Raw genomic sequence first — 12,447 nt, forward strand, 5'->3', positions numbered from 1 at the left:
ACTGCTGTGGTTTTTTTTTTTTTGCATGAAAATTGGAACTTGCTTTATATGATATGTTGTTGGTTTGCCCTCGTTAAACTTGATGCTCTGCTTTGCTGCTGACATGATGTGTTCAGTATTGGGCTGGATTTGTGTTGATGGTTGTATAAACTCCCTTAGTGAAGTTGAATTGTGTGTATCTCTTTATTGTGCTCTCTATAAGTATAATGTAAATAGGAACGAAAAGAAAAGAGCATAAATCTAGGAGGAGCTTCTCTTGAAAAGGAAAGGGGGAGCAACACTAAAGCAAGTAACATAAATAAAAGGGAAGTTTCTTAACTTTATTCAAATTCAATTCCTTTTGGTTAATGTCTAATTATGTTTGTCATCAAGGAGGAGATTGTTGAGTTAAGAAATTAACTAAATTAATTAATGATGACAAACATTATTTTATTGGGCAAATTAACTAATTAGTGTTGATTATTTCTGATTAAATGTTGTAGGCCAAAATTCATTGTTGCAGCAGCCCAATAGGATGAAAATAAAACCAATGTTGATGGGCTGCACAAACAAAGAAAGCCCAAAGAAATCAAAGAAAAGATTCAACGGGCTGAATGAAAAGAATCAATCCAAGCCCGAACTCATCTCTCAAGTCAATCCTTCCAATTTGCTTCCAGTAAAGCAACGTTCACTTTATCTTTCTTCGGTCAGAGTTCAGAGAAGTGAGAGAAAGATTAGTTCCTAAGTCTTTTCATCAAAGAAGAAAAGAAAGAGAAAGGTTAAGCAAAAGGGTTGAGGTCTAATCACCAAATTCAATCCATCTTAGGCTAAGGCAGAGGTCAAAGGTAACTTATTTTTTTCATACATATTGCATTCTTCTCCTTTACCCCAAGTAGCATTTTAATGGTTCAGATCTGGGTTTACCATTGAAAACACTTTCTTCCTTGCTGTCATGAGGTTTTCGGTCAAGAAAGAAGGTTAGAACCATAGTTTCTAATTTGAGAAGAAATAGAAGAAAGTGAAAAACTGAGTTGGTGAAGCACACAGCTTAGGGGTTAACCTAGGAGAGAGCAACTTAGCAACATGCTAGGAGATACAAAAGAAAATTTTTTATCATTCAGAAGCTAAGGAGAGATAACCAGTGTTTTGAGGTTTATGTTCTAAGAAGAGCTCTCTGAAGAAGTTCATCAACTTAGACAGTGCTTCCTAATCAAAGGAGCATTCACCAAAATGAGGAACTAAATCAGAGGCAAGCAAATCTGGTTCATCACATAGCAAAGAGGCTGTTGAAGCATCAATCTCTTTCATGTTTTACAGATTGTAATTTTCTTTTCAATGTTTATCTTTTTGTAATTTCTTGTGGTAAAAAGGCTGAATGAGAGAATCATTGAAAGAGCCTAAGAGTGGAAAGAGGCAGAGAGATACACTTGAGTGAAAAGCCTAGAGTAATTTCAGATTTCTTTAGGTTGATTCTGTGTCTTGTATCTTGTACCAGTGAGGTATCCCTTTCTTAGTTGGGTTAGTACTAAGAGTGAAGAGTTAGGTATTAGCATAACCATGTCAAGTTAGGTTAGAACTTAAATGTGAAAGGATTGTGTCAATCTTTGTAGAATTGGTGTATGTAATACTTTAACTATAGTGAAAATTCCACCACTGTTGTGTCAACCGAACAAGGATAAATGATAGTGTCAGCTTCTCTCTTCCCTGCTCTGTTTTGTTTTCTGATATTCATGAGACAAAATGAAATTGTCTCATAAATTTTTTGCTGCTAAGTTCAAATAGATTCAAACTGAAAGTTTGTTTTAAAGGGGTAATATATTAAAGTTAAAAGAAGGCCATAGATTCAGTCCTCCCTTCTCTAAGCCTTCTAATATATTAAAGCTTTTTCGTTTCTTGCTCCAGGCTTCTCCAAACTGCTCCGAATTTCACCTAAAACCATAAAAATACAAGAAAAACTCAAAGTAACATCCAAAGGTGAATTTTGCACTAAAATATACTAACACTTAATAAAATCTAATTAAAAACAATATAAAAACAACTAGAAAAAAGGGTATAAAATACTCACGCATCAATTATTCTAGTCAGAAAATCAAAATTAAGGATTTCAAGAGCAATTGTATAAAAACAAATAATGAATAAAAGCAAGTGTAAGTAATTGAGAAAGAAATATGATTCAAAAGAGTTAAAGTTTTAGAGATGTTGAAACTTTCGGAAAAATATTTTTCACTTTTCACCTTGATCAAACAATGATATATCTATGACAAATAATAAATAATCAAACTCTAATTCCTTGGTAATTCAATTTCCTTAATCCTAATCAATTATCAATTCCTTTATTAATTAAATGTGATGAGAGGTTAAGAACCTTCACTGATTTAAAAACCACACAATTCTCAAGAGCCAAACTTGGTTGATTCAATATCATTTATCAAGTCCAAATTCAAAACCTAAGAGTCATGAGAAGAAGTTTTCAATCTTAATTCAATTAATTAATTTTTTCAATATATTAAAAGAATTCAAGTCAGAGAAGAATTGTTTTCCAATACATTCCAATCCTTTAGATGAAGAACAAAAATTTTTTCTTAAGTAAACATCAATGCATTAATCAAGATAGAAAAGTTATAATATTAATCTCTTGGAATCAACAGAGCTCCTAACCTTAACCGAGGAGATTAGTGACTTATGTTAAACTTCAAAACAAAACAGAGGTATGGAAATGGCAAAAGGTTTGAAAGTCCTTTTCAAATTTTCCCAAGAACCTTATATACTAAAACCTAAAACAAAACATAATCATTAAATTTAAATTTAATTCGAAACAAAATCAAATCAAATCAAATCTTCCGGTTCAAGGCTTCAGTGATCCAATCCTTTAGCATCCTTAGTGGGCTACGAGTGTCGCAGAATGACTTATGGAAGCTGGGCCTTGGGCATGTGAAACGCCAAGATTTTCCTTCCCCTAGAGCAACAATCTTAGCGTATGGCACGCCCCTGGTGTCATGTGTTGCACGCCACTTCTTAGTTATCTCTAGAGCTCCATTCTTCTTGGTGTGTGACACACCCTTGCTACGGTGTGTGGCACACCCAATGGTGAATTGAAGTGGTCTTCTGGAGTTTTGGCCTAGCGTGTAACGCCACGAGCCCGTATGCTACACACCATGACAAGATCAAATCCTGGAAAGTGTAACTTGGGCGTGTGGCACGCCCCATATGTGGCGTGTGAAACGCCAAAGATATGCTTGTAATGGAGACTCGACGGCGTGACATTTTAACACGCCCTTGTATATGGGCGTGTAAAATGCCAACTTTTGAAGGGGGTTCATGGGTAGACATGATCATGCAAAAATCTTCATTTGCGTGTACGCATGGGAGATACATACGCGTGAATCCTCAAATATCCAGGTATTGTGCGTACGCATGGGGATGCGTACACATGTTTCAACAATCTTCAAGTGTTGCACGTATACATGGGGATGCATATGCATGGGTGCCCTTTCGAAGGTGTGTCATTTTCACACGCCCATTCACTTTGGCGTGTAAAACACCAAGTTTATTGGCCTCCTGGAGCACGCTTTTTGGGCGTGTGACACGCCCTGCCTTTGGCGTGTTGCCCGCCCACTTTTTTCGCACATACATCATGAACTGTTATATATCATTGGAAAGCTCTGCATGTTAGCTTTCTAATGCCGTTGGAAGCACTTCATTTGGACCTCTGTAACTCAAGTTATCCTTATTGGAGTATGAAGAGGTTAGAGTTGCACGTCAATTATGCCCCAAACACCCCCCTGAACTTTTGGCCCAGTGTGCCACGCCCACATGTTGGCGTGCAGCATGCCAATGCTCTGTTTTGGCTCTTTGGTTCGTGTGGCACACCTCCCTTTTGGCGTGTTGCACGCCCTCTCCTCTGCTTTTTTGGTAGTGCTTTCCTGGTTATGTTCCTTGGCTTATGCTTTGTTCTTCTTTTGCAATCATTTACCCACAATTAACAAAAAATCCAAACACTCAAAGTACTAATAGAATGTGATATGAAACCAAATAATTATCAAACAAAAAATCATCAATTTCACTTAAAAAACACCCCAAAAAAAGTACATAAAATACTCATGCATCATTCAACTATTCTGTATGATACCAAAAAAATCATGTTGCCATGTTCGGGATAGTAAATACAGTGAGATGAAAAAGTAATCATTGATTTTCTTGCCTCATTAATTTACTGAACTTAGGATTTAAATCTCCGCCTTCTCTTTTCTCCATGAATCCATGATATGAAATGTAACTGATGTATGGGAGTTACTTAGGCAATAAGACAATTTAAGCAAATGGATAGGGATCAGAGTGAGATTATATTCATAACTTTTTGCAAGAAACAATTTTCTTTTAATTTTATATCATAATAGAACATGTAAAATTTTTCAATCGGTAAAAGCCTAAATTTAGAAGCCCAATACCCCGAAAAAAATCTGTGCTATGTCCCTATTATAATGTTTGAATATTTTCGCCAACACAATCTCTCAGCATGAAAGAAGGGAAAACTATTCAACAAATTTTCATTGAAAGATTCAATCATTCCTATAATTATATAGTGTCGGACAAAAAGTTTATTCCATGAGCCCCATGGCTGAATCCTTCAAGCAACTGCCATTCTTAGTAGCAAAGAGCACAGCTAGGTATTTGTACAATTAACAGGCGAAGATTCGTGAAAGATTATTTTGAGGGACTGGAACCTGTTTGCAGAAAATGTAAAAGATTTAGAAGACCAACTGAATAAAATATAAATAATACTCGCTTAAACCAAAAACAAAAACCATGTCTTAGCAAACACACATATCAGAAGCATTAAGCTCCTGCAATAATTTTCAATCTACTATTGATATTGAATTAAAATATAAATATTGCATAAATGATTAAAAGTATCAAACAAAATTCAAGGTTCAAAACAATATATTACCAACAAGAATGCCTTGTTAAATTTCTAGAACCCTAACTTTGTCAAGTTAAGCATCATGATTGCTGAAAAACTAACCATCTTTTTCTTCATCGATTGGCTCTGCTTTCCAAACAATATCTTTCAGTGCAGGAGAGAGGTTTTTATAGAACTGTATAAATAAATAAATAAATAAATAAATAAATAAAAAGATAAAAAAATAAAAAAAATTAATTATTGAATATGTGGGGTAAGAAAAAATAAAAGATGTTGCTGAATAGCTTAAGTTCAGTAGTGATTGCACTACAGCAATATGTTCGGAGAAAAAATAGTGAATTGATAGGCACGTACATTTCTTCAAGAAAGGTAACTTTGTGAGAGGCAATTCTCTTGATATGACTTATTTTCAAGAAATGGTTAACTAACATTCAGTTACTTTCTAAGAGTCTAATGTCTCCAATTCACACATTAATCAAATGATAGAACGCATTAGCTGACAGGATTCACTATGTGTCCCAAATTTATTCTGATCCGGGGCAAAAAATATTGGAGGCAACATCATTCGGTTGATTCAGCATAGGACAAAAGGTGAAGAAAAATAATGCAATGCTGAGAAGAAAACAACTTGTACTCGGGAATGGATCTCCTCAATTTTTTATTTCAATAGATGTTGTCAAGTGTGATCTTATACCATTCAACATTTTCTCTTATGTTTTCTTTTGGTCCGCTTAAAGAGTGTATGGTGAGCGATAACACTTTACAACAACAATTGAGAGGGAAAAAAATTGAGGGGATGCATTTTCCTAGTGCTATTGTAGGTGACACAATCAACTGCCAAACATGAATGCATATAAAATACTACTTCCTGCATTTAACTTACTTTGTGAAATTCCAGAGTATCTCCCTCAGCCTTCCGCAATTCAACCACATAAAGTTCAGGAGCCACCTCAAAAATCTGGAAAATAACACTTAAACCAGCATTAAAAACAGCCATAGTATACCTAACCATAAATAACTAACATGTATACTCTAGATATAGAAGCAAACTTAAAAAAGACATACCTCGGTAGCTACAGATAGTTGACCTTTACGCCCAGTCTTTTCACCTTGAATCTTTAACTGAAATGCAGAGTAAGAAATATTGTAGAGATAAAATTTTAACAGCAACAGCTATTGTTATAATTTAACCTTCATATGTAGATTGACTAAGTAGTAGACAACAAAATAAATTTTCCTACATTGACAGATTAAAAGAGTAATCTTTAAGTACACAAAGAATGTTTTCTATTTAATTATCTTATTCCATTAGAAACAAAAGATGAAGGAGTAAATTAGATACAAGATTTATTTATTTATCTTTCAATACCTTATTGTTGCTCTTCTTAACACCGAAACCCAAAGGCCCAGCAGCTTCCTCAATTTTCGTAATGATCTCATTTGCTGAACATTTGGATGTGAATCTTGTTTCCCTTTTAACAAGTCCCTACATGTCAAAAACAACAAATCTTAGCCTTAATATTTAAGAACAAATTCAATTATATATTATCTTGTTTCATGCAATTTGTAATCAACAACCAGAAATACATGTCATGAGACATCTCTCGTAAAAGCTTAGGCTGTTGGATAAATGCACATGAATGGTTTTATACTTCCATATGCTCTCTCATAGATAGACATGGATGGTTTTAAACCTCCATATTCCCTCTCATGCAAGAGTCTGAGAAGCATAGGCACACAAAACCTTGTGCTCAAATTTTGCTTTTATTTAAAAACTGAGGCCAAACAAGTGTCAAATCCTACACCTCTTAATCATATAAGCCTTGGTACAGCATCATGAATCATCCTTCCCAAAACCTTAATTTGTTGGATAGAGGCCCATGGTTTTATACCTCGAGTCCTAACACATACAATGTCAAAAGTTGAGCTATGTTAAAAAAGGCTCACAGTCCATCCAATTTGATTATTTTGTTATTTAGTGCCTAGTGATTGCGATGGTCATTGGTCTTGTTTCAAGGATCAATTACATCTCTATGAGGTTGTCAAGATTGCTTGATGAAAATAGGTATTGATCATTAGTCTATCCCCTAATTACGGATCTTGCGGTCGAATCATGACATCAACATAAATGTAAATTGTCTCCTGAAGCCATTCTAGGTCAAATTCTAGTATTTTGAAAATCTGAGCAAATTGATCTGCATATACTTTTGTTGACTATTAAAAAAAATAAAATAAATACCATTTGTTTCTCGAAAAGACTACGGAGATTGAGGCCCTGAGAGGTAGAGATAAGCTCAAAAGCATTCATGGTCACAGGTTCCACAGGCCTTGTTTCACGCCTCTCAGAAACAAGGTTTTGTGAATCCTGTGCACAACAAGCAGCATTAAGGTTGACGGTAAGAATCCAAAGCTTTGACAAACAAAAATTAATCAAGATAATATCAAAACCAATGTCTTACCATTGATTCACTAAAAATAGAATCTATATCATCAAGACTAACATTGGCCTGCTCAAATTTTGGAGGCTTGTATCCCTTCTTGAACCATTCATTCTCAATTACATCAGCGATCGTAATCCGCTGTACATATCATTAACAAGGAAAATATAGGTTTGTTTTACATAATTGGTGAGCAAGAGGGAAAAGTGATTTAATAAAAACCAGATTAGTAGAAGAGTAGAATGAGATAAACAAGACTAACACAAGTCAATAGCATACTTTGGCAGGATCAGGTTCAAGTATTCTTATGATTAACTTCTTTGCATTCGTAGAAAACCAAGGAGGACAAGTGAACTCAGCCTTGAAAATCTGCAGTCATCATGAACCAGAAAACGTAAGACAGCATTGAAGGAAAGTGAAATAGTATAGATATGGAATTACTGAAATTAGGGATTTGGATGGAATACTAGAAGAATTATTAGGGAGAACTGAAGATATTAGGGACAGAAAAGAAAGGAATGAATCAAGTAAAGACTGTAGAAAAGAAGAATGATTGAAGGAGAAAGAGATATCCTAAATATTTCAACATTTACATTATTTCTAGTAATATGTAATATCTAATATCCAATTCATTTTCTATTAACTTGGCGCATCTCATTACAAAAAGACACTAAATGTTTTGCAGATGGGTTCAGATAAGCCAGTTCTTCTATTGTATAGCATGTACCTATGCCCCATAAGCATCTCCTATTTCAAATCTCCAGTTCTGTTTAAATAATTTGTACTAAAATTACATATTTGCCTGACAACCCTACCCCCCAGGGTGCCGTATCTTAACTTATCAGCACTTTGATTACTGTTAATCCTGGAAGAACTGAATTGATTACTCTGTCAAAATTACTTTTGGAGAAACTACCAAGCATAATCATTTTACCTCAATTGGTTCGAAGTAAATAAATTCTAACAGAATACAGAATAATACCACCTAAAATCTGTTCTATAAATGCAGAATCAAACATGCAATGGTTAAGGATGATAGGTGATAATGTGATATTAGACACCAAAATCTTATTTACAAAATATATCCCAACATTTAGGTGCTGATCTCTGTATCCCAACATTTAGTTGCTGATCTCTGCCACCAGCTAAGAATGTTTATTTGTTTCCTGTTGTGCCTAAACAAATGACAGAAACTCCTAACGCTGATTTCAGTCAACAAAAATCTCCATTTATTTGCTTATAATTTTGAAATGAAGTGAGCCTGGTTACTATAATAGAGGGAATAAGAGAAACAAATATTGAGTAAAAAGTCACCTTTTTATACAAATTCACAAGATTGTTGTCTTCAAAGGGCAAATAGCCTGCCATCAAAACAAAAAGAATGACACCACATGACCAGAGATCAGCCTTCGCACCATCATAGCCTTTATTGTGAACCACCTAAATTATATGTGAGCAGTGATTACAATTTCTTCTTTTAACAAAAAGAACAAGGAAAAGGAAAACCAGAATTTTTTTGAGATACAAGATATGAAGACTAGCAATGGAATTATCTTACCTCTGGGGCAACATAATTTGGCGTACCACATGTTGTATGAAGCAGCCCATCTTCCTATTAACAATAGGATAATTAGTAGGAAATTGGATATAATTATATTTTCTACTGTTGAAAAATTGATAATTATACTTACCCGAACTTGTTGAGGCAGTGCACTCAATCCAAAATCTGATACTTTGAGCATTCCCGTAGCATCCAGCAACAAGTTCTCAGGCTTCAATAGATCAAATAATAGTAACAGATTAATTTTTATTCTTTTACACACAACCGTATGTAGTTTTTGGTATATATATTCCCTCTTGTAAAAAAAAATAAAATCTTTTGCAAATACATTACGTAGAGCACTCAGACACTTATAATTTGAGCAACGACTCCAAAACTCCTTCAGATAGCAAAGCAAAGAAAAATGCACTAATAGGAAATGAAACTCTCACCTTTAGGTCTCTATGGCAAACACCTCTACTATGACAGTAATCCACAGCACATATTAGCTGTTGAAAATATCTTCTAGCTTCTTCTTCTTTCAATCTCCCACTGCTTGCCTAACTCAAATTAATAGCAAATAAAGCACCAAAATAGTCATGGCTAGCAAATAAACAATAACTGTAATACTCAGATTTCAGAAGCACAAAAGGTCAACTTCCTTACAATTTTATCAAAGAGCTCTCCACCAGTTACAAATTCCAATACAATGTATATTTTTGTCTTGCTAGCCATGACCTACACCAGGAATTTATCACTTAAAATGGATAAGAAAACTAGATTAAAGAACGAAATTCAGTAAGATTGAAGGCCAAAACAAATCAGCCAAGGTAAAATACATAGAAGGAAACATTTACTGCATTCTAACCTCATACATACGTATTACATTAGGGTGTCTAATCAGTTTCATTGTTGATATCTCTCGTTTTATCTGCATAAATGGTAAACAACATAAAAATATCAGCTACAAGTAGGACTAAAGTATTCAAACATTTATGACTATGCTACCATGCCTTAGTGCAGAGGAATTCACACAAAACATGAGATATGGATCTTAAACACATTTATGTGTTTAATTGTAGCTGCAACAATAAAATAATACTAAAGCAAGTCAATACCATTCACAGTTTTCAGTTTAATAATGAGATATAATCAATAAAATTAACTCCTTATATAATAAATCAGGCAGTATCAGATCCAAGTAATAAAATTAAATGGATGTTGAAGAATACAAGAAAACCAGAGCCCACATTTCTGGACAGACTAAAGTCATAAAGAAGTTTGACCATCAGAGAGATGCCGCAAGTTTCTAGTAGTTTATATTATCAGAGATATGTTCTATTTAGACCACAATGACGGCAGTTCCTTTCTTAGATGCTTCTTTAGTTCATTCATGGCTAATTGGCTACATTTGAACTTGGGATTATAAGAGATACGTTCTATTTTGACCACATTAACTTTTATTTCATTCTTGAGATTTTCACTTTGATATAAGTTTGACTGTTTGAGTGAATGAGAAACAAGTTACTGCAAAATTCCAACTCGCAAACACAACCTAAAGGCAATTTAGGTTGCGACAGCTGTTAACTCACTTTGCTAAAAGTCTAAAGCCATAACGGATTCATTCTTTGCATTCAAATTCAAAATCCAAAGCTTTCTGTAAGTATGAATTCAACTTGTTATTGATTCTCTAAGAACCAGTTTTTGAAGGTCAGTACAAGGTAAGATTTTAGAGGCTTTTATGAAACTAGATCTTTTCTAGGTGAAATTTGTTTATATAAATAAATTTCAAGAAAAAATTCTATTCCAAAAGAATTACCTTTTTTTTTAAATCTTTGCATATTAGTTACTTCCATTAATGGTGGTGTCAATTTGGGTTCGATTAGAACGAAAATGTTTGGTAATCAAAAAATTTATCAAAAATCAGTGAGAATTTATCTTATTTAGTATTTATTAATTTTGCAATAATTAATGAATATTAAATAACACAAGTTCTGCCTTTTTTTGTCAACCTAGCATTACCGAACTAGAACCCCTGGATTTTTCATGTTCCTCACTAGAATTCTAGGTCTATTCCCTTGACCCCCTTCCCTTCTCTCTTCCTTTTCCATAAGATTTCTGTCTGCCCATTGAAGTAATCAAACCCAGCAAAATTTAAGGTACATCCAATGAAACATACCAAGTAAAATGTTGACGAGTTCCATTTTCCAATAACATCAATATTTTTTGCTTCTTTCTTTCTTTTCTTTTCTTTTGTGTGCGTGTACATTTGGCACGGCGTTTCATCAATATATTTTCACTACCAAAAGCAACATAGAAAAGTCAAGCCCGATCAGAAAAAGACAAAGTTGATCATATCCATCTTCTGGCAGTAGAAGAAAACAAACGTCCCAAAAACATAGATCACATTGAATGGGTCAACGCTTCCTTGATTTCCCAAAATCCTAAATCACCACAACTCCATAACAAGAATTAACAACAAACCTTTCCAAACAAGAGGAAGATAAAACCAATTAACGCTGATTGTCATAAATCAAAGCTAAACCTAATAACACAACAACAAGAAACTTACAAACTAATCTTTTCATAAAGTAAATAAGAAAATAAATAAATTACAAAAAAATTTAATTAAACAGTGAGAACTAACCTGGTTGATCATCTTGTGCTTGAGAACTTTCTCCTTGTCGAGAATCTTAATGGCGACATTGTCTCCGGTGATCGTGTTCTTCGCAAACTTCACTTTCGCGAAATTCCCCTCGCCTAGCGTCCTACCCAGCTCGTACTTGCCGACACGTGTCCTTCCGCTGTTGGTCGCATGACCACCATTATCTGGACGTGACGTCATCCTCCCTCCTCCTCCTTCCTATTCTTCTTCAAATCCCTTCTGCACGTTCTATGCAATGTTCTCCATCTAGTCTCTATTTAAAGCTTAAAACATCTTCTTCTAGCAGGTTGCCACACTCTCTCTCTCTCTCTCTCTCTCTCTCTCTCTCTCTCTCTCTCGTGAAGAACCAAGCTACTTAAGGATCCAGGCCAGGGGGAATGAGTACGATTCCAAAAAGATGCCAAATATTTAAAATAAGAATTGGTTCGAGGAGAAAATGGTCGTTGGGTCAAAGTAGAAAACGGCATGGCTTCAGAAGGATCAACGGTGGGGAAAATTTTGAAGCTGGGATTGCTTTTCTGTTTCTTATTACGATTTTAGATCTCTTGTGTGTTTTTATTCCTTTTATGTTCACGCGGTGTAATTAGTGAAGAAGATAACAGGAGAAGCTGAATTGGTTTGAGTTTAATTTTCCGTTTGTGGGAGAGGGAGTTGAATTTAGCGCGTGACGGGATTCCTTGACTGTTTTACGTTTATTCGTTGTTATGCGTTTCAAACTTTTGTTTTTTCTCCAATAGTAAACTAAATCCCCAAAATCGGGGTTTTTCTTTGTTTAAATATAAAATACTTCATTTATAAAATTGTGTAAGGATGAAAAGATTTACAATTTTGTGCATCATTTCTATATTTATCAAGCACGAGTATAAGATATGTGTAATATAATAAAGACTAAAATTATCTACTA

General features: G+C 34.4%; 1 protein-coding gene across 3 annotated transcripts; it reads right to left on the reverse strand.

Annotated features, from left to right (window-relative positions):
- Positions 1-4,289: 4,289 nt before the first annotated feature.
- LOC107479221 (CBL-interacting serine/threonine-protein kinase 23) lies at positions 4,290-11,838 on the reverse strand. Of its 3 annotated transcripts, XM_016099365.3 has the most exons (15): positions 11,526-11,838; positions 9,747-9,809; positions 9,545-9,616; positions 9,331-9,438; positions 9,030-9,110; positions 8,897-8,950; positions 8,653-8,778; positions 7,618-7,707; positions 7,360-7,479; positions 7,140-7,265; positions 6,270-6,386; positions 5,966-6,022; positions 5,784-5,858; positions 5,003-5,075; positions 4,290-4,703 (listed from the first exon to the last, which is right to left on the reverse strand). In XM_016099365.3, the coding sequence occupies exons 1-15, from the start codon at positions 11,721-11,723 to the stop codon at positions 4,684-4,686; spliced, it is 1,380 nt and encodes a 459-aa protein (XP_015954851.1). In that variant the 5' UTR covers positions 11,724-11,838; the 3' UTR covers positions 4,290-4,683. The 3 variants fall into 3 exon arrangements, with proteins under 3 accessions (XP_015954851.1, XP_015954854.1, XP_020994060.1); XM_016099368.3 differs by lacking the exon at positions 7,140-7,265; XM_021138401.2 differs by lacking the exons at positions 4,290-4,703; positions 5,003-5,075; positions 5,784-5,858; ... (1 more) ...; positions 6,270-6,386; positions 7,140-7,265 and having other exon boundaries at positions 7,366-7,479; positions 7,601-7,707.
- Between the last annotated feature and the right edge of the window lie 609 nt (positions 11,839-12,447).

This window comes from Arachis duranensis, chromosome 3 (assembly GCF_000817695.3).
Source record: "Arachis duranensis cultivar V14167 chromosome 3, aradu.V14167.gnm2.J7QH, whole genome shotgun sequence".
In the NCBI taxonomy this organism is placed as follows: domain Eukaryota; kingdom Viridiplantae; phylum Streptophyta; class Magnoliopsida; order Fabales; family Fabaceae; genus Arachis; species Arachis duranensis.